General features: G+C 43.6%; 1 protein-coding gene across 2 annotated transcripts in view; it reads left to right on the forward strand.

Moving 5' to 3' along the window:
* PRDM6 (PR/SET domain 6) overlaps nucleotides 1-21,331 on the forward strand; it is a 371,468-nt gene that overhangs the window by 289,164 nt on the left and 60,973 nt on the right. For both annotated transcript variants that reach the window (XM_078677375.1, XM_078677373.1), the window contains exon 5: nucleotides 3,239-3,581. In XM_078677375.1, the coding sequence (XP_078533501.1) occupies nucleotides 3,239-3,581 (343 nt within the window). The remainder of the gene's footprint in view (nucleotides 1-3,238; nucleotides 3,582-21,331) is intronic.

Genomic DNA, 21,331 nt, shown 5'->3' on the forward strand with positions numbered 1-21,331 from the left:
GTTACCTGATGATTGCAAACCACATCCCAGCTTCTACAATGTCGTCCCAGAATGTATCACCCCCCTAGCAATCGACTCCAAACACTACATCTTCTTTGATGACCTCAACTTCCACCGCGATGACCCCAAAGACGCTAACTCTACCAACCTCCTGGAAAGCATGAGCAATATTGGCCTCACCCAGCTGGTCACCAACCTCAATCACAGCGCAGGACACATGCTGGACCAAGCTTCACTGCCAGTGACATAGCCAAGTACAGTCATGTCACCGAACTCACCTGTACTGACCACGCCATAATCCAATTAATCAATGAAGGATCTCCGGCCACCACCACCAGGCCCCCTTGCTCCTCCCACTGCAGTTGGAAAAAAGTGACTGAGAGCTATTGGGCCTTCCTCTTCAACACCACCCAGCCCGATGATGCAACCAACCTGGAACAAGCCAACCAGAACGTCTTAGCCTGGATCACCAAACGCGTCGACAGAGTCGCCCCTATTAAGCCAGTCTATCCCAGTAGAGCAACCAAACAAGCCAACTGGTATACACCAGAACTCAGGACCCTTAAACATAAATGCAAACAACTGGAAAGAAGATAGCGCACCAGCAGAGACCCTACAGACCAAGCCACCTTCTAATTAGCCCTCAATAATTACCTCCAAAGCCTCAAGGACACGAAAAGAGACACCACAGCAGACCGCATCGAAGCAATAATCAACCACATCAAGGAACTCTTCAGCTTAGTCAGAGAGTTCTCCTGCCTGTCAGCCACGAGAACTCGATCCCTCCTTCCCAGGAACTCTACAACACATTGGTGAACTACTTCCAGAACAAGATCCACCAGCTATATTAACTTCGACTCCAACCCACCGCCCTCCACAACCTCCTCACATCATTGGATGCCACCCATCCACTCACCGCATGGGAACAGCTCACCACACAGAACTTCACAGCCATCATGAACTCCATTCACTCAGGAGCACCCACGGACCAGTGCCCCCTCCATCTCTTCAAACTCTTGAGCAAAGAAATCAGTGTGGCACTCACCTCCATCCTCGACAGATCTATCACCACAGCCACCTTCTCCAATGGATGGAACCTCAAACTCTGGAGCAAAGTAATCATTGTGGTACTCACATTCATCCTTGACACATCCATCAATACAGCTGCCTTCCTCGATGGACGGAAAAACACAGAGGTCAGGCCTCCTCAAGAAACTCTCCACTGACCCCAGCGAACTCAAGAACGGCGTCCCCATCTCTCTGCTCCCTTTCCCTGCCAAAGTCCTCGAGAAGACCATCAATCACCAGTTCACCGAACACCTGGAGAGAAACAACCTGCTGGATAACTCAAAGTACTGCTTCCGCGCCAACCACAGTACCGAGACCACCCAGATCGCTGCCACCTACGACATTAGAACCCTCCTTGATCGGGGTGAAACAGTGGCCCAGATCTTCCTAATTCTCTCAGTGGTGTTCAATACTGTATCTCAGCACACCCTCATCAGGACGCACCCAGAAAATCTGGCTACCAGCCTTAACCTCGGAGCCCAAGATGATCATCAGTAGCGACCCTCAGGATTCATCCCTCAACCCGACTCTGATCAACACCTAACTGACACTCCTGGCTGACATTGTCAATACCAATGGCCTCAAGATTATATACTATGCAGATTACACCCAGCTCATCCTCTCGCTCATGGAAGACACCTCCACCACAAGAACCAACTTCCACAATTCCATGACAAGTGTTGCCGACTGGATGAAGAACAATTGCTTTAAGGTGACCACAAACAAGATGGAAGTGCTGATTTTTGGGAGCAACACCTCCCGTGGGATGACACCTGGTGGCCTGCGGAACTTGGACCTACACCACCATTGATAGGCCATGCCCACAGCCATGCCCACAGCCTTGGCATCATCCTGGACAGCAAACTCACCATGAAACACCAGATCAACACAGTCTCATCCGCCTGCTTCCACACCCTTTTCATGCTCCGGAAGAGCTTCAGATGGATCCCTATCAGCACAAGGGAAACACTCACCAGCCGACTGGACTATGGAAGTGCGCTGTACACTGGCACATCACCACCCAACTCCTGAAGAGACTCCAGAAGATAGAGAACTCAGCTGCCAGACTTATACTCCACCTCCCCAAGCAGACCCACATCACCCTCCACTTCCACAGGCTCCCCGCCCAGAAAAGATGTCAATTCAAGATACTGACACACACCTACAAAGCCAGTCACGACCAAGGATCAGCATACATCAACCACTGCCTGAATTTCCACCAACTTTCAAGATACCTGCGCTCGGCCTCCTTCACCCTCGCACACACTCCCCACATCCTCGAAGCCACAGTGGAGGCCCTTCCTTCTCCTACCTCGTTGCCAATGCTTGGAATTACCTTCCTCTTCGAACATCTCATGGAATTTACAAAAGGACTCCAGACATGGCTTTTTCACTGAGCTCAGCGAGACCGCAGCACATGGATACCCTTATAGGTGAGTAGCCGTGGTCTATAAATGCTGATTGATTGATTGATTGAACTCCCTTCTCATAGTTTGGGCAACAACAGCACATTGACACTGTTTCTACCCAGCTACCATTTGGAACTAATTTGAATCAGTGAAAGGAAAAGTGTGTCACAAAGTGTATTAGGCTTTGCAGATATCAATTTCTTTTTGGTTAATATTATTTTTTGCTTCAATAGGTTTTGCTTTGTGATGCAGACGTCACAGGGAAAGAGACATTTTATTGAAACACAGACCTTGCTAGTATTGTCTGCACCAGTAAAAAGCTCAATATTACAGTATTTTTGCCACAAAGAAAAAAATTGGTTTCTTAAGCAGGTCAAGGGAGAGCCACACATAATAGATTGCAAGAAAATCTATACGGTGACACCATGGATTGCCTCTTCTTGATCGCGCTTTAACTCTTTTAATGGATTTCTATTTCACCGATCCATTTTATTACAGCGAGCAACAGATTTATGGGCAGTGTGACTTGTTACAGTGTTGCATAAATAAGTAAGATTTACATACTCTGTGGTCCCACAGCACTTTTGATCTAAATGAGGGTGTGTGGTCCATGAAAATAAGTAAATGTGGTTAGGGTGATGATGCATTTTCCTTTTGAATATAAATAATTGTTAGCTCCTTGTACCTCTTAGCTGTTTTTAGGAGTGTGTGTCACAGACAAGCATGTAATAGTGACCCAATATCCCTCTTCTGTCTTTCAGTGAACGTTCCCTCGCCTGTCATGGAAGCCATGTCAAGACAAGATACTCTTCAGCCATTCAGCAAAGCTGGAAAAATACCCTCAACTGCATTGCAGCGTTCCATCGTTTTCCCACAGACTCCATGCTCTCGAAGTTTTTCTCTTCTGGACAAGTCCGGTTCCATCGAGACAGGCTACAACCAGATCAACGTGAAAAACCAGAGGGTTCTTGCAAGTCCCACATCAACAAGCCAACTCAATTCTGAGTTCAGTGACTGGCATCTCTGGAAATGTGGGCAGTGCTTTAAGACTTTCACACAGCGGATCCTCTTACAGATGCACGTCTGCACACAGAACCCGGACAGGTACCACAAATGATGAGCTTTGTCATTGGAGCAGAAGCTGCCACACTTTCAGGGCCATTCACATGTAACATGAGCCAGAGTTGGCCCAAAATGTACCACTGTGTTTACCCGTGAAGCCAGTAGCCAGCCTCAGGAGCAGCATACATGTACCACTCACTACCCCTGCCTCCTCCTTACCCACTACTGTGCAGGAATCATAATGATAGGCTGCCCCTTGGCTGTAACACATTTCGTTATTTATTTATGCTTCACATTTACATATTGTGTTTTATTTGGTGTTACATAACATGACCAATGTGATGCTTGTCCTAGATGCCATACAATTCATAAGATTAGAGAGAATTAATGACAAAAAATAGTTAGTGAGAAGCCCTTTTTTAATGAAAAGTCAGAAAAAGGAGACAGACTCGGCCTTTGGATATAATTAATGGAAATAGATTTCCCTTTTATCTGAAAGGGAACAGGTTCTGGCATTTCTTCAGTTCCAAACTCGGACCTTCAAGAATGCATAATAAATGCAGAAAATTCCCTGTCCACCACACCACATCTCATGAAGTTTGGTTGACCAAGAGGGTCATTTCTTGTGAGAAAAACCTGGCAAAAAATCCTTTTCGTCCTTTGGTAGCTTCAGAAACAGCAGCTGATCTGTATGTCTGTAATCCAGTGTGTAAAGTTTCTGACAGCTGAAACTAAACCTAACCGTAAGTGATTCCTGGCTGACGTATCAAAGTCCACCCAACTGAGTGCACTTGTGCTGAGAGAGTATGCTTGCCACCTGACTTTGGCACCAATATCACACCTGAAGTTGCCCAGCCTAGCTGAAGTTCTGGAAAAAACCTCCTTGGGGGCTCTCTTGAGTGGAATTTGGCTACATGTGCAGCTGTTAGGGAACATCCAATGTAGAAACGAGAACCCTGCTCAAGGTGCCCCTGTTAATGCCATTGGCAGACATATTGTCAATGTTGCTGCAGCCGTCCTTTGCCGAGAAAATTGCAGATGACAGTTGGATCTCGTTTACACTCTCAATTCCTTCGATTCAAAAGAGGGATGTACGTGAAAACAATATAAATACCAAGAAAGTGCCCTTTTTTTAGCCCCAGCGCCCTCTCTCCAAGCCACACATGCCATTTTGTGTATACTCACCCGTATAATATGAAGACCTGTCACCTCTGTGTTTGTGTGTATTCTAACAACATCCTGCTTCTGTTGTTTGTTGTGGAAGCATCCTTATATGTGGTTCTTAAGGTCAGACCAGGCATAGCACAGCATGCAACCAAAGCGGTCCAGTTTGCTGCAATATAGCACATTCTCTTTAAGGTGATAGTTACAAAATGGTTGGCTTAATGAACCCAGTGATAATCAGACTAAACATTGAAATTTTATATTGACCTACATAAATATTGAGTTGGAAGTATCGTCTACAGAAACACTCCCTGCAAGAATATAGTTGATGAGATTTTAAGGTAAATCATTTTTATATTAAAAATATAGAAAGTGTCTATTTCAAAAAATGTTTTTTATTCTTTTTATGTATTTTATTATATCTTTTAATGGAGTATGTTATAAATTGTTTGTATAAATATTGTTAATAATTTTTATTATAGTTTGTAAATATTTTGTAGTTTTTAAATGTAATTTAATTATTTTTGTCATTTTCTGTGCCAAAGTGGGTTGTGGGGTTTATAGGGGTACAGGGTAGGAAGTAAATGAATTATAATTAATTATTAATTAGTTATAAATTAATATTTATTCTTTAATAGATAATTATGCTAATTGTACAATTCCATTTTTTTTAATTTAAGTTTTAAATGTGGGTTGTGGATTTTGTTGGGATATAGGGTGGGAAGTAAGTTAATTATAATTAATTAATAACTATTTATTATTATAATTAAATATGTAATTGATAATCAATTATGTAAGTAATGAAAAACATTTATTTGTAATTGTTTTATTTGATGTAGTTTGTTGTTTTTGTAGGGGTAAAGGGTGTGCTGGAAATTAATTATTAAATATTTTATTTAATGATAAATGTATTTATTTATTTATTTGATAATCAACTATGTAAACTGTGCAATTAAGATATCGTTTGTGTTATATATTAGGTGTGAGTTATTGTATTTGTAGGGGTAAATGGTGGGGAGTTAATTAATTTGGTAATATGTCATTATTATTAATTGTTTAATTGATAATTAATTATGTAAATTATGTAATTAACACTTTTTTATATAAATATTAGGTGCAGGTTTGTAAATTATAAGGGTGGGAAGGTAATTAAATATAATTATTTTAGTATTAGGTAATTAATATTAATATTTTACACAATAATTAATTATGTAACATGTGTAAATAGTATAATTTAGAAAATATATTTTAGGTGTGTGTTGTATAGTTTATATACGTATAGGCTTAAAAGTTACTTAAGTAATAACACATTTAAAAATAGTAAAATATTTTTAAAAAATTATGTTTTTATGATGTTACGTGTAATTGTGCTTTTTAATTCTAAATAACATTCTAGTTATTTGTTGTTATCGTTTTGGGAATATAGGTCATAATTACAATGCCAGTGGGACTGCCACTGACAGGTCTTCGGGCCAGCCACCTCATTACGATGAAGGCTGTCAGACCCTTGACTGTCGTGGGATGGACCGCAGCCTACAACAGGATCTTCTGATCCCGACGGGACGGCAGTCAGAACCGTGATCCTGAATGGAGGCGGTGCCTTCTCAGGCTGCCCACTGCCATGAAAAGGTAGCCAGGAAGTGACTTTTGAGGCCCCAAGCAAGACCCCTGTCCACCATTGGGCAACACTAATGTTGCCCTGGGGGCACATGTAGTGCTCCCACGCACATTCATGCACCGTGTCGAGGCACAAAGTGGTACCTGGCACAGCGTGCATGAATGAACACAAAGTGCTCAATAACACTGCGACTTATGCTGAGACCTTTTTCCAGGGCCCCAGCAGAAGCTGCAGTGTTATGGAGCACTTTTCAGCCTGCTTGCCCGCCACTGATGTCTTGTCGGGCGGTCCCCTGCCCTCAGCAATGGGAGTCGGACACTCTTCCAACCACCATCGCAGTGAGCCCCATAGTTTGGTATTTTAATTATAATAATAATATTTGTATTGATATATAATATGTAATAAAACATTGAATATATATATAATTTGTTTATTTAAAAATAAATTCTATATATAATTTTTCTATTTAAATAATTCAATTTTTTGTTATTTAATGTTATTTAAAATCGTTTCTATTTATTTTAAGTTAACCACTGTGCGTATATATATCAATAAAAATAGTACATCATGATATAAATTAAAATTGTTTGCTTCAAATGAAATATATGTAAATAAATGTATATATTTATATATGTATGTGTGCTTAATTTTTTTAATAAGTATAATAGTTACATTTTAAATTAATTAAATACGTGCTACTTTTTAATATATTTAATTTCTTTTATTTATGTTCATATGTATATATATATATATATATAAACAATATTTTTGCCAATGGTATTAGTGACAGCCATATACATGTTTTGATATTTTTTGTCATTAACATTACAAGCATAGGAAATCAATTATTTTGGGGTCGATATTTTGACTCAATGTTTTTGTAGCCTGATATTAGATATTTTGTCAGTTTACCAAACCATGTACAGGATTTTGAACTTAACACTTTAGCCGACCTGGAGTCAGTTGACCTGTTTGAGGGAAGGCAAGATTGACTTACCCTGGTCATTTCTCTTGGTGACAGAGGGCCTGATTATGATGGCGATGGGGCTGCCACCATCAGCTCAAAGGTGGTGATCCTACCGCCATCCAGTCCATTGGATCCAACCGCCACATTAGGATGCAGGCGGTCAGATCTCGGCTGGCGGGGGAGAGACGGCCACGTCCGACAGGATTAAGGATCCCGTCTGTGCGCAGTTGGACTCCTAGGGGCACATTAGGATGGCGGGCGGGCTGTTCCCGCCCGCCACCCTATCGGAAAACGGGACCGCCCGCCTTAAGGGCGGGGGTCCCGGGGGTGCCATTAGGATGTGCCCGCCACAGTGGCGGGCACATCCTTTATTTTCGGCATTGTGGCGAGCGGTGCTCTCTGCACTGCCCGCCACAATGCTGAAAATACAAAGCAGCATTTGCATAATGAAAGCGGCAGGCACCCCCCTAATGTGCTTCACTCTGGGGGCCCGCAGGGGGCCCCCAGAGTGAATTCCGCCTGCCTTTCCGTGGCGGCATTGAAAAATGACCATTATAATATGGCTGGCGGTGTCTGATAGACACCGCCACCATGTTATCCCTTTTCCGCCCCGGCCGCAAGGCGACCAGGGCGGAAAACAGGCGGGCGGTGTTTCCCACCGCTCCGGTCCCCTCCGCCATCGTAATATGGCGGGGGGGATTACAGGGAAGGATGGCGGGCGGATTGCCCCCGCCAGGCTGGCGGTGGCAATCCGCCCGCCATCCTAATGGACCCCTTAGTCTCTACAATGGGAGCGGTGCCTGCTTAGGCACCCCATTAGTAATTAGGATGTCCCTTTCCACTGGCCCTTTCATGGCGGTTCACCTGCGTGAAAAGGCAGGTGGACAGAGACTTTGGGGACCCCTAGCAGGGCCCTCTTTCCCCCTGGCCCTCCGCTAGGGGCCCTGTGCCCCCCTAAACATCCCTGCCCCATGTCGCAGGCATTGCACGGGGCCTGCCACATAGTGCAGGAATATTTAAAATGTGTATATTTTGTACTGCGGCATGTGCTGCAGCCCATTGCACATGCCACAATGCAAAGTATACACACTGGGACCGCCTTGAAGGTGGTTGCATCGTAATCGGAGCAGCGGGACCGTTGACTTATAGTCGGGTGGTCATGCTTCCACCATGGTGCCGGTCAAATGGAAGTCTTACCGGCATGGTGATCAGGCCCTAAATTCTGCAACACTCACAGGCCAGTAAATAGCTGCATCAGGAGACATTCTCTACACCCAATCCTGCATCACTAACAATCACCACAAATACACATTCTAAAAGGTTTCTTTGTTTGCCATATCTGCTTAGCAGTTGAGACACATTGTGATGTCATTCACTGGATGGGCCCTTGAAGAAAGGGTGGAGCAAGAACGGAGAGGGAGACATGGTTGCATCCTGCTTGTCTGTGACAGTAAATGCTGAAAAAAACAACATTTAGAGGCTTGTTTTATTTACTGCCCCCAAAAGGCAGGAAAGATATTTGTCATAACACGTACAGAGTTATATATAAGCTCTCATAAAACTATACATCAAGCATGACAAGCTGGTGCTTCTAGTTTTCCGGGGATTAGTACTTTTACAAATTCTGCTCATGCTGAATCCTCGGGGAACTTCCAAGTGAACAAAATAGGAGTGTGTAAAGTTGCCAAGGATTTCCTTTGCAAATTTCACGATTTTTGTCAATATTTTTCAAGCTTTGTGAAACTCATGATGATTACAAAACATTATGTAAAAATATCCTTCAAAAGATTTAATGTTGAAGTCCTCGCTCCCACCCCTCACCCCCCGCCACTCCCTTCTCCAAGAAAATACCACTGGTAGAAGAATTTCCTTTTTATTTTGTGGCATAATAGCACTGGTTCGTGCTGTTCTCACAAAGCATTTAGGGGCATATTCTCAAAGACTTATTGCCTCGCTAGCTGCACTTTACTGCCGCTAATGCAGCGATATTATTATCGACGTATTACCAAGCTGTCGCTAACAGCCATTAGCCGCAGCTTTTTGGCAAAAATTTCCATTTAAAAGATCGCGACTTCTGTTAGCGATATTTATCGCTAATGACATGCAAGGGAGGTGTTCCCATGCAACATCTGCCATTATCCCAACCTCTCCATATTTACAAGGGGATTGCTTAAGTCCAGAGGATCACAAAAAATGGCCCTAACTGCAACTAGAGGCAGTTTTTAATACCAGAACATCTCTGGTCTTAAAATGGAGATAACCATTGGGGCCTCATTTCAGCAGGTTTTGTTGATGGACCTCACTGCGAGCAATGTTGCTGTGCTTCCCTGCTACAAAATTACAGGGCAGGACTGTGCACCATCAATGAGATAGTGCGCATTCCTGGGCCACACTCATGAAAAGGGTGTCAGCGCTGCAACAAGACAGTGTTGCAACACTTTTCACTACCCCCTTCTTGCGACACCACAATTGTGCTGTATTCACTGGACAGAGCTCCATGATGCAAGTAATGACAGATATGTCTGGAATCAGGCAGACATAAGGTAGTGATGCAGTGCCATTCATGAGGGGTGCCCGGGTGTCTGCGCAGTTGGATATTCATCATTTGCGCTTGGGCGCTGCGGTGTCATCGTCCATAGGCTTAGTGGTGGTGCTGAGGGAGTTGACGAGACGTACTTCGGTGGCCTTGTCCACCTACGATGTGTGCGATGAAGGTGGTGGTGTATTGTGGGCATGGTGCAGACATGATGTATACAGTGATTGTTGGTCCAGGAGATTCCTGTGGTGTGGCTGTAGTTGAATGTCCAGCTGGCAGAGGAGACATGCTTGACCGTGTGTCCTGCTATGTTGCTTGCAGCGGTGAGTAGCTGCTTGATTCTGATGTTGTTGAGCTTCCCCAGGAGAGGGTGTTGTTCTGGTCACTGGGGTTGTCCAGGTGGAACTTGAGTCCGCCGAGTAGGATGTCGTCGGTGGATGGTGGAGCCTGGTGTGCAATGAGGTCTACAATGGTATCGGAGAATGGGGGTCCATGGCCCATGGGGCCTGCAGATGAGTGTGCCACAGAGGATGGTTTTGGGGTTGGTCAGGATCCGGAATTCGAGGTGTTCCATAGTCAGCCTTGGATCATTAGAGTGCGTAATCAGTTGGAGTGTGCTCCTGTAGTTGATGGCAATGCCTTCTGCTTGAGGGTCGGGTGCTCCTTGAGGTGATACTTCATCCCTCAGTGATGGTGATGGCGATGTCCGTTCCGGAGCAGAGGTTGTTCCTGGCAGGCGAGGTGGCGTCCAGGGTTGATGGCGAGGAGGGTGTCGGCTTCATAGCGGTGGAGTGACCAAGAGGAAGGCTCTTTGGTGCTGAGCGCAGTCCAGGGGCAAACGGAGGCAAATGGGCTAGCCTATGGGTTGTCTTTAGCATGGGAGACGTCCAGTACAACACAGGTAGTGCATCATTAACTACGCACCTCCTGCAACGAAGGTGCCTTTACATCACATTTGATTACACCATATTGTGAGGTCCGTAATGGGGTAATTTAAAGTTTTTTGGGTGGGTATGGGTTTTGGATGTAAAATATGAAAATTGGGGTTTGTGTTGGGGTAAAATATGGAATTTGGGATGTGTGTTGGGGTAAAATATGGAATTTGGGGTGTGTTTTGGGGTAGGATATGGGATTTGGAGTGTGTTTTGGGGTAAGATATGGGATTTGGGGTGTGTTTTGGGGTAAGATGAGGAAGTTGGGATGTGTTTTAGAGTATAATATTGGATTTGGGGTGTGCATGTGGGTCAAATTTGATTTTTGGGTTCGTTATGGGAACTCAAAAAGGAATTCCAGGGTTCGGATAGATTTGGGGTGCAAAGGTTAGTTCTGGGTTGGACTCACCAATGTGGGAATAGTGATATTGATGTCTCCGCTATGCAACATCTACTCTACTGTTGCAATGTGCCTAGTATTAGTATGCATGGGAATGGAATGCAATGTTATGGCATGTGTCGCAACCAAGTATGTGCCTTTGGCACACAGGTGGTACACCCGCTGTGCATGTGCGCACAGCGGCCTCCATTGAGAACTGCTGAGGGTCCTGTACAACTGTGAGGCGGTAAATGCTGGAAAGAACACTGGATGGGGCATTGACGCTGGGATGTGTGTGAGAGCGGGTGTTGTAAATATTTTTAAAATTGGAAGTCTTACCTCGAAGCCGGGTCACGTGACTTTGTTGCTCCTTCTCTCCTGTGTCTGCTTCCAGGAACAGGATGTAGGCAGCCAGGCTCCCTCCCCTGAGCCCATCGCAACGCTGCAATGCAGCGGTGGGATTGGTATTTGGCAACAGGACAAGCCATGCAGCCAGGGGCTGGAGGGGTGGGCATGTTCTCCATGCAGGCTGTAATGCAGTCTGCATTACAAACAGGGAAGTGTGCATGACTGCTTTGGGCGGTGTGAGTGGGCTGACCAAACAATCATTGCGCACTTGAGTGGGCATGCAAATCGGCCCATGCCTTACCCCATGCTTGGAGCAGTCCTACCCACCCTCCCGCCCGCAAGGAAAACATAGCATGGTTACTTCAGTAAGTTATCATCATGTGATAATTGTTCCTCCTCTGCATTGCTTGGAAGCAGTGGGGCGACGCACTTCCGCCATAGCGGATAAGCCGATACTGGGGGTGCGTCATCTACATGTGCTAGACCTGGGGGACTCGACCCCCAGGAGTCCTGCGCTATGCGTCCCACCTTCACCTTACCTGGACATTGACACCGTGGTGCAATCCTCTGCACTCACTCCAAATCTGTGACTCAGCCAGCAGGACCCTCAGCCAGGAGGGATTTCGCAAGCCTGGGTACAGCAGTCGCCGCCAAATCCGCTGGTGAACTCCCCGATGCAGTTGATGCAGCAGGGCCCTCTTAGGCATGAAGTTGCAGCGCTCACGCCACACAAGTTTGGCGCAGCTCAGGGTCCTCACGTTCCACAGCGTCCGGCCAGCCCAACATCATCCATCATGTGATGCAGAGAGGCGTCACCCACCATTGGTAATCCCCTCCGTGCACCCCGGTGTAGTGGTGGATCATAGTATGCGATGTAGACCTCCCTACGTTGGGGCGAAGGAGCGCCTCTACTAATGACAGCTCCAAGGTGCGCAAGGCGGTCTTCTCAGACAGGTCAGCGATTAGTTTCTATGCGACCTGCCAGACTTCACCACCAGGTACAGGGATCGTTGCGCTTCAATGTCTACCGCCACAGCTCTTCGACTCCACAGCTCCTCCACATCCCACTCCAGGCTCCAGATGCAGGTCCAGAGAGGCATCCAGGCTCCAGACGCAGGTCCAGAGAGGCATCCAGGCTCCAAACGCAGGTCCAGAGAGGCATCCAGGCTCCAGACGCAGGTCCAGAGAGGCATCCAGGCTCCAGACGCAGGTCCAGAGAGGCAACCAGGCTCCAGGCACAGGTCCAGCGAGGTATCATGGCTCTAATCCTGGTCATCCTGGATGTTGGGTGGCTTGAGGGGGCTGTTGATGTGTGCTGCACTTGTTCCTGGCTACTCCATTCTGCAGTTTATTGGTTTTATGCCTACTTTATAATGGAGGTTGAATGATAGGCTATTTTTTACATTAGAGACAAAAAAACTCACGTTAGGCTGACTAACGTGAGTTTTTTTGCCGCTATTGGGCCTATCTGTAATTTTCCGCCGCTGACGCCGGATTTCCTATCGCCTTCGTGCTGATGTTAGCAGCAGTTTTCACCGTCCTTCCCTGATACTATCGCCATGTAGCGACGACTTGGTAATACATCACTAACATGGCGATAGTTTTCAGGGTTAGGCGACGATAGAAAAAAACTGCTGCTAACTGGCGTTTGCTTTAAGTATCGCCTGTCCTTGAGAATATCCCCCTTTATGTGTGTCGTTCTGCATTACTCCAGATGGCGTAGATGAAGTTTATGCATACTTTTCCAGGCGTATAACATGCTTATTCACAGAAAAATATTGATTTAAGGGCCTTTCTTTCTCCTGGGAATTCATGCGCATGTCACAGCTACGTCTGAGTAAAGAGTAAGATGTAAATATGCACTATTGTCAGTAGGGCCCAATGACTGTGAAAACCTTTTCTGCGTAGGTGGAACACAAGCATCACAGAACATACATAAGAATAAAAGCTAGAAAACACCATACAATATTACATTCATTTTAACAAGAAAGGGAGGAGAAAAATTATATATATATATATATAGCAACCACAGGCATGCAGATATAGGTATGACCTAATTTATATCACATTCATTTGTCTCCGAATCTCATACAGTACTGTGTTTTTTAAAAACTGAGTAATGAAGGGGAGAAGGTCATGTCGCTATGCAAAAACCTGTTATATATGGCACAGTAACTTGGTGCTAATTTATAAATTGATAAATGGAATAGGTATACAATAGATTAACTAAAAAAAAGCCTCTAGGGAGCCTAAATGAGATAATACCCATACCAGTTTTCTTGACTCCTTCGGGCTCCGAGAATATGTTTTTTGTGACCTTTAACTTAAGCAATGGTCTCAACATAGCAGGAAAAGGTATAGGGAAAATAAAAGGCAGCCTTACTTTGCTTCTCCCTTGACTTAATTTCTTGGGGTAATTGACTTCATGTTTTTCATCCTTCGCAGCTCACTATGTCTCATTTACATTTGTATGCTTACCTAGTCCCTGTTTTATGGCCAGTCTATGATACCAACAGCACAAAGTAGCATTTCCCAAAAAAGCTATAATGTAATTTATGTGAACTTCATATTTTCAGACCTATATGAATGATGGACCTAAAAGTAGATAGTGTTTAAAATACACTCGACATTTCACCTCTTCTGTGCTTTTGAGTTTATAGGTTGGTAGCTGGTAGATTTACAAATTAAGACATTTGTCTAAAGTCGCAGGGATTTGAAATGATCTTGGAAGGCACCCACGAAGTAAAGGCTCTTTGCCCAGTCCATTAGAAATGTGTTGAATGGTAAACCACCTCTGGCTACAAAATAACGCGTATCTTACACAACCAGCACAACAGCCTTCTTTAAAACACACATCCTTTATCAGATCTCCCTACGTTGTACGCCTGTACCAGCAAGCAAAGTGCACCAATACTAAAACACATCCTGCAGGAGAAAGCAGATATGCAATACACTGTCTGCATTGGGACATGCAATCAATACATCCTGTACTACAAATCATACTTTACATTAACATCCTTCTACAACAGAACTTATCTTCCACACCCGATTACTCTTGCTATGCAGCATATTCATGACTAAATATCGCACCACTTGAATAAAAAAAAGACAGCCTGACAAGAGAAAGCACTCCTACTTCAGAGCACCTCTCCTACACCCTTAACAAATATCTGAAAAGGAATAACTATGCCACATCTGAACATAAATCCAGCACCATAACACAATTCCTACACCAAAATACCCATTACACATCCTGCACCAGAACACACGTGCTGAATGAGAACTAACATAATTCACTACATCACACCTTTTACGATGATACACACACACTGCAGCAGAACACGCCTGCCACAGAAGAACAGACATCCCACACCACAACATGGCTGCTAATCAGAAGACATATTATCCAAGACTTCAAATAAGGCACATTATTCCAAAAGATATAGTAAAAGCAAGAGCAATCCTTTTGCAAAATATTCTTCCTAGAGCACAACAAACCTATACTAGAACATGCTTTCTTCACAAAATAACAACTAACACATCCCACAGCAGAGCACAGATCAGACAGCAAAACATACCTCCAACACAGAACATGCAGCTTTCAGAGAGAAACTGCCCTCTGCAGCCGAACCTTGAGCCCTATTATCAAGAAAGGTCGATAGATTATCGCCGCTTTTATCGGCAGGAAACTGCCGCTAAAGCGGCAATAATGGGCTTGATAATATGCCCTTGTGAATTCCCATAGAAGCCCAGGTTAACACTAGAACCTGGGCTTCTATGGGAATTCACAAGGGCATGTTATCAAACCTATTATCGCCGCTTTAGCGACAGTTTCCTGCCGATAAAAGCGGCGATAATGTTCGACCTTTCTTGATAATATGGCCATTTATTTAAAAAAAATATAACACCAGTCACAAAGAAACGAACATCCTACTTTAAAAATATCTCTACCAACTGGTTGTATGTCAGAATATCGAGCAAAAAAATATTGTCCTACAAAATACTGCAGCCAAAATATTTATTTTTATGATATTGGGAAGATAGGTACTTGGGATAAAAAAGATCCTCTACGCAGATCTGAAGAGTGTGCACACAGTGTATTTTCCAAAGCAGGTCCCTGACTTTTGGGGGTTTTTGTTCTCATCACACAAGGCTATCATACTTGTGGCTGAAGCCCACTGTGACACACAATGTGACTCGGAGATGAGCTCAGTGGTCTGGAGGTTCACCTCATAGGTTCACCTCATATGTACCATCCTTGTTTGAGTATGACTACCATCAGCTCATTGGGCTGTGGAGAAGGGACTGTGGTGACAGCAACAGATTATAGTGGTAGTACAAGTATTTTTACTTGTTGCCTGCCAGGTAGAGCTGCCTATTTGGCTCTCCACTGTGATGTAAGTGGTCTGCTAGTCTACTGTCAAAGGGTTCTTTCTTCCAAGCATGTGGGCTGTGGCAACCCAGGAATCGGTTTTGTTTTTCTCCACTGGAGTTGTACTTAAAATGAAGGTTGAAGAGTGCCCTGACAACAGTGTGAATTGCAAGTCTTCTTCAAAGCACCCCTTAGGTCATTTGTGTGTAGTGGACTAGTCTAGGGTGAGAGACATATAGTCCCTTTGTAGTGTTGAGGCAATCTCTGCCCCTTCCTGCACCATTCTACCCCAGAGGTGTTACGCCCAACAAGATAAGAGATAGTTTATTGAAGAAGCTGCTCCATCTTTTGGGCCTTTGTTTTGGGCCTTCCTTGCTAATGATCTCCACCTCCACCCCACATTCCTAATGAAATTAGAGGACAAAACTCTTTCAGACCTGTCTAGGTGAGACACACAAAAGCCAGGAACTGCTTGAAACTGGTTCCAAAGCTGGACCAGCAGAATGATAAAACTGTCTGTAAATTAGGCATTAGTATGGGGAAGAATTCACAAGTTGGGGTGTTAAGATTTCCTATCAAGTAGTAGAGTCTGGGAAACTCTTTTGTGTTCCAGGGTTGGGGTTGCTGACTACTAACTCATCTTTGCCAGGTTCAGAGTCAGGAACCTGGAGAGTTCTGCAATCTGCAGTGAAGAGCTCCCTTGAAACCAACTTGAGAGAAGGAGGTAACTGATTCCTAAAGCGGGGTGCTGGAGGAACTTTTGTTGTAAAAAGAGGCTGTGTAGAATAGCTGGACTGTGAGGAATTGGGCAGGATGAACTAAAGTAGCTTGTTGTAGCTCAGTAAAGGACCTGCACTGCCGAGTCATGTGGTAAGGCTTTAAGACCTTGAGATTCCTGCAGCATGCTGAACAGCTGAAGCGTCTCATTTTAACACTTTGCAGCCTCATCAACAGCGTTAGAAGCACCCCTGTAAGATGTCTCCACACCCAGATTGAAACACATCTAGCAGTTACCTCAACTTCTGCTTGAGATCACTGCTGCAACCTATGGTGGACTTTTGTGTTTGCTAAGGTGGTGTGTTTATGTTTGGGCCCAAGGAAGAACCCCAAAAGACGATTCACTTCAGAGCTGGCAGAGTTTCAGAGCAAGCTGCCCTGCTTTCCAAGGAAGAACAAATGTATTTTCACTACCCCCTTTTGGCTTCTGCCTTCCGCAGGTAGTACACAATTGTTTGCTCGGTGTCTGCACATCTGACACTGATGACAAGCCTGGATTTCCAAAAAGCATCATGAGTGAAGATTCTATGATTCCATTTGGAATGTGGAATCAATGCAGTACTGAGATCTCTTGAGACTTGCAGTAAACAAGTGGTATTATCAGCAATGTTCAATCCACCTAGATGCAATAATTGATTTAAGATTGTACGTACATCCAGAAGTTTTATCTGGAGTACAGTAGTTCTTCCTTTAAGGCATGTTCCACAAGGAAAGTCTTCAAATATTTTTTTTTATTTTTTTATTTTTATTATTTTGTGTAGACATTTCCATTACAGTTATATACATATTCTTCACTCACAAAACAGAAACAACTTGATGTAATCATCAAGAGAAAAAAGAATTAGGTACATATAAGAAACGAAAAAAAAATAAATATATATATATATATTAAAAGCAGACGCAGACACACCATAATACCTTCATACAAATACGGGAGTTGATTATGAGGGATCATACTTCTGATAACCCATGGGGAATCTTACAATATCACTTAGAAGTGGCTGAAACACACCAGGCTGTGATGGGAGACCAGATCTTTTCACCTCGTATTTTTGACTTCACCCCCCCTAGTAGCATAAATTGCCATCTCATAATTATACACTGCCAAAAACCGGGTAAGCCACATTTGGAAGCTCGGAGGATCTTCCTTCTTCCAGCGTGCGGCCAAAATAATACGGTAAACTGCAGTTCCAATAAAGAGAGTCGCTTCCTCCTTATGTTGCAATTTTAGCGTGCAATCGTGTCCCAACATATAGATGGTAGAAGACTCGGGCAGTTCACGCCCAAAAACCTCCTTCCAGAAATCCCAGATCATTTTTTTAAATAGTGCCAGCTTTTCACATTCATAGAACATATGCAAAAGTGTTGCTGGTCCCCTTTTACACCTAGGACAGTGATCATTGAGTATTTTCCCCCAAGCAAACAGTTTCGCTGGGGTATAGTAGAGGTTATATACTGTTTTGTATAGCTGTGCGTTTAGGTTGGCAGATAATAGAAGTTGGGAGGTCAATGCCAAAACCTTATCTATATCTACGTTCGACTATCTAGTCTACTAACCCAGGCTGCTTCGGTGTGTTCCATATCGTCTGGTGATTTTACAAGGAGAGTGTTATAAAATGTACCTATTCTAGAAGAATGCTTATGGATATCTTCAATTAGGGGTATTCTATTCCAGTTTATATTAGATAGCATGGGTTTAATGCTCGATCTTACTTGAAAAAATGTAAGATAATCTCTCCCAGGTATGCCATACTGAGTTTGGAGGATACTGAAGCTAAGTTCCTTGTCAATACCTAGGAGATCAAAGAGGGAGATAATTCCATGTCTCTCCCAATTAGCAGAGGTCGCGTCGTTTATGTTTTGTGGAAGAAGAGACGAATGCCAGAGTGGAGTATATCGGTTACATTTTGGAATTTACATGTATTTTACAATTTTTGACCAAGCTCTCCAAGCCCCTATAACGACTTTAAATTTAACTTTTTTATAATACGTGGGCTCACATTATCTTAAAACAGCCCACTAGCTTTAGGACCCAGGGCTAGTTGATATATTGATGGAATGCCGGCCTCTACCTCGTTATATGATGGATTTACCATGGGAGCGAATTGTTGCATATAGGCTGCCCAAAAATATAATAGTAATTGGGGAATAGCAAGTCCACCGCGATCAAACGGCAAGGACATGTATTTTAGTGATCTTCTGATCTTGCCATACTGCCAGACAAATTTAGAAATCTGGGAGTCGAGGATTTTGATAAAATTGTCTTCGACTAGTAGGGGGATTGAACTAAATAAATATAGTATTTTGGGAAAAATAGACATTTTAATATAGTTCCCCCTCCCTATAATAGAAAGATGGAGGCTATTTACTCTAGCTAGGTCTTATTTTATTGAATCAATAAGGGGTTCATAATAGCATTTAATAATATCTTGAGTTTCAACAGTGATGTGCACTCCTAAATACGTAGCCTTTTCGGACCGTCTGGGATCGGTGCAATGTATATTTCGTGTGCATAAAATTACAGTTTTACCCCTGTTTAGGGAGTAGCCTGAGTAGGACCCAAATAGGTGAGTAGTTTCCTCTATCTCGGCTATAGCTACCTCCGGGTCTGGAGTTAAAATAGAGACGTCGTCCGCATAGGCTAAGACTTTAGTTTCATAGGTACCCGTCACTACTGGATGAATTCTAGGGTTAGCTAGTATTTTTAGTATCAAGGGATTGATATAAAGAGCAAATAGAATTGGGGAGCACGGGCACCCCTGCCTCGTACCTCTTGAGATATTAATAATGTCTGATTCGTGCCCCATAATTTGCAATTTGGCATTTGGATTGATATACATTGCTTTAACTGATTTGATAAATTCGTGCCCAAAATTATAGTGTTCAAGAATTACCCACAAATACTCCCAAGACACTCGATCGAATGCCTTCTCGGCATCGAGAAGAATCATCGAAGCATGGCCGCCTGTCGCTGACATAATGTCAAATATTGTGATTGCTCTGCGAGTATGGTCGGTGGTGCCCTTCTCAGGGATGAAACCATGCTGCCATGGGCTGACCAGTTGCGAAATGACTCCCCTTAGCCGATTGGCTAGTATCTTTGAGTAAAGTTTAGAATCTGAATTTATCAGAGAAATTGGGCGATATGATGAAGTGGAATGCACTGGTTTTCCTTTTTTAGCAAAAATAATAATATTAGTGTCTTTCCAAGACTCCGGTGTATTTCCACTCCATTGTACCCCAAGAAAGAGGTCTAAAAGTAATGGCAATATAGCTTTTCCTAGGATTTTGTAGAGCTCCAACGGAATTTTGTCGGGCCAGCCGCTTTCCCGGATGCTAATTCAGACAGAGCAATTTCCAGCTCTACAATAGTGATTTCTCTCTCTAAATCTTTTTTAGTAGAGGCGTCTAGCCTACTGTCTGGGCTGGATAAAAAGCTTTTAAGAAATGTTTTAATACCTTCGTTGCCGTGGATATTATCGCTCTGATACAAGTTCTGGTAGTACCCTTGGAAAACTTTAAGTATATCCTCTGTTTGAGTATATTCTACATTGTTCTCTTTAATAGAATAAATTGAGTTCAGGGAGGCCCTTTGTCTGGTTTGTAAGGCTAGTTGTTTTCCTAGTTTCTCACCATTCTGATAAAGATTTTTGCGCTGGGTTCTAAAGGCTTCAGCAGATTTCTGGGTTAATCCCTTATTAAGATCAGTTTTACAAATTAAAATCCGGCGAAGTATTTGAGATCCGTCTGTTTTCTCTGCTATTGATGTTATATGTGCTGTTTCCAATTTAGCTAGTTCTGCTATTTTCTAGAATATTCAGAAGCATGTTGTTTATTACGTATAGTTACACAACAGAGTGTTTCCCCCCTAAGAGCAGCCTTATAGCTGTCCCACACAATATTTCTGGGAGCACTATAACGATTAATGTCAAAGTATCCCTGGGTCCAATTTCTGATATAGCTGATATAATCGTTATTGGCCAGCAACTTCCTATCGAATGTCCAAGTACGGGGTTTACAAGTTGCAGGAGTTACATTAACTGTAAGAGCCAAAGTATTATGATCAGAGATAAGCTTTGGGTACTTGGTGATGGTTGCATTACTCGAAATGTCCCTGGTAGTGAAGATATAATCAATTCTGGTGTATTTATTGTGAGGGTGGGAGAAAAATGTGTAGCCTGGATCATCATGATGCTTCAGAAGCCAGATATCTACAAGGTTATGGCTAGTTATAAGAGAACTAATTGCCTTAAATACCCTGGGTTTACGACCAGAGTACCTTTGTCTAGCTAGATAGTTAGAATCTGAACCAAGTGAGATATTAAAATTGCCTGTAAAAATTAGCGGGCCGGGCCAACCTGCCAAATCAAGTTCTAGGGTCTCAAATACTGATGGGTCATCCAGGTTGGAGCCATAGACCGAACATATGGTTAATCCAAGGGCGAGTTCCACAATTACCCATCTACCATACTGATCCTGGGCCAGTCGCACCGGCTTCCCTATATACCTTTTACCTAAAATAGCTACCCCCGTGTGTTAGTTGTGTGGGTTGTAGTTGCTAAGACATCATACCCCTGGATTCGGAGTAGACTACTTTTATTCCACGACAGATGGGTTTCTTGCAGACATATAATGTCTGGCGAATGTCGCTTAACTGCCTCGGAAAACCGGCCCCGTTTATCACTGTCTAGTAGCCCAG

Source organism: Lissotriton helveticus, chromosome 2_1 (assembly GCF_964261635.1).
Source record: "Lissotriton helveticus chromosome 2_1, aLisHel1.1, whole genome shotgun sequence".
In the NCBI taxonomy this organism is placed as follows: Eukaryota; Metazoa; Chordata; class Amphibia; order Caudata; family Salamandridae; genus Lissotriton; species Lissotriton helveticus.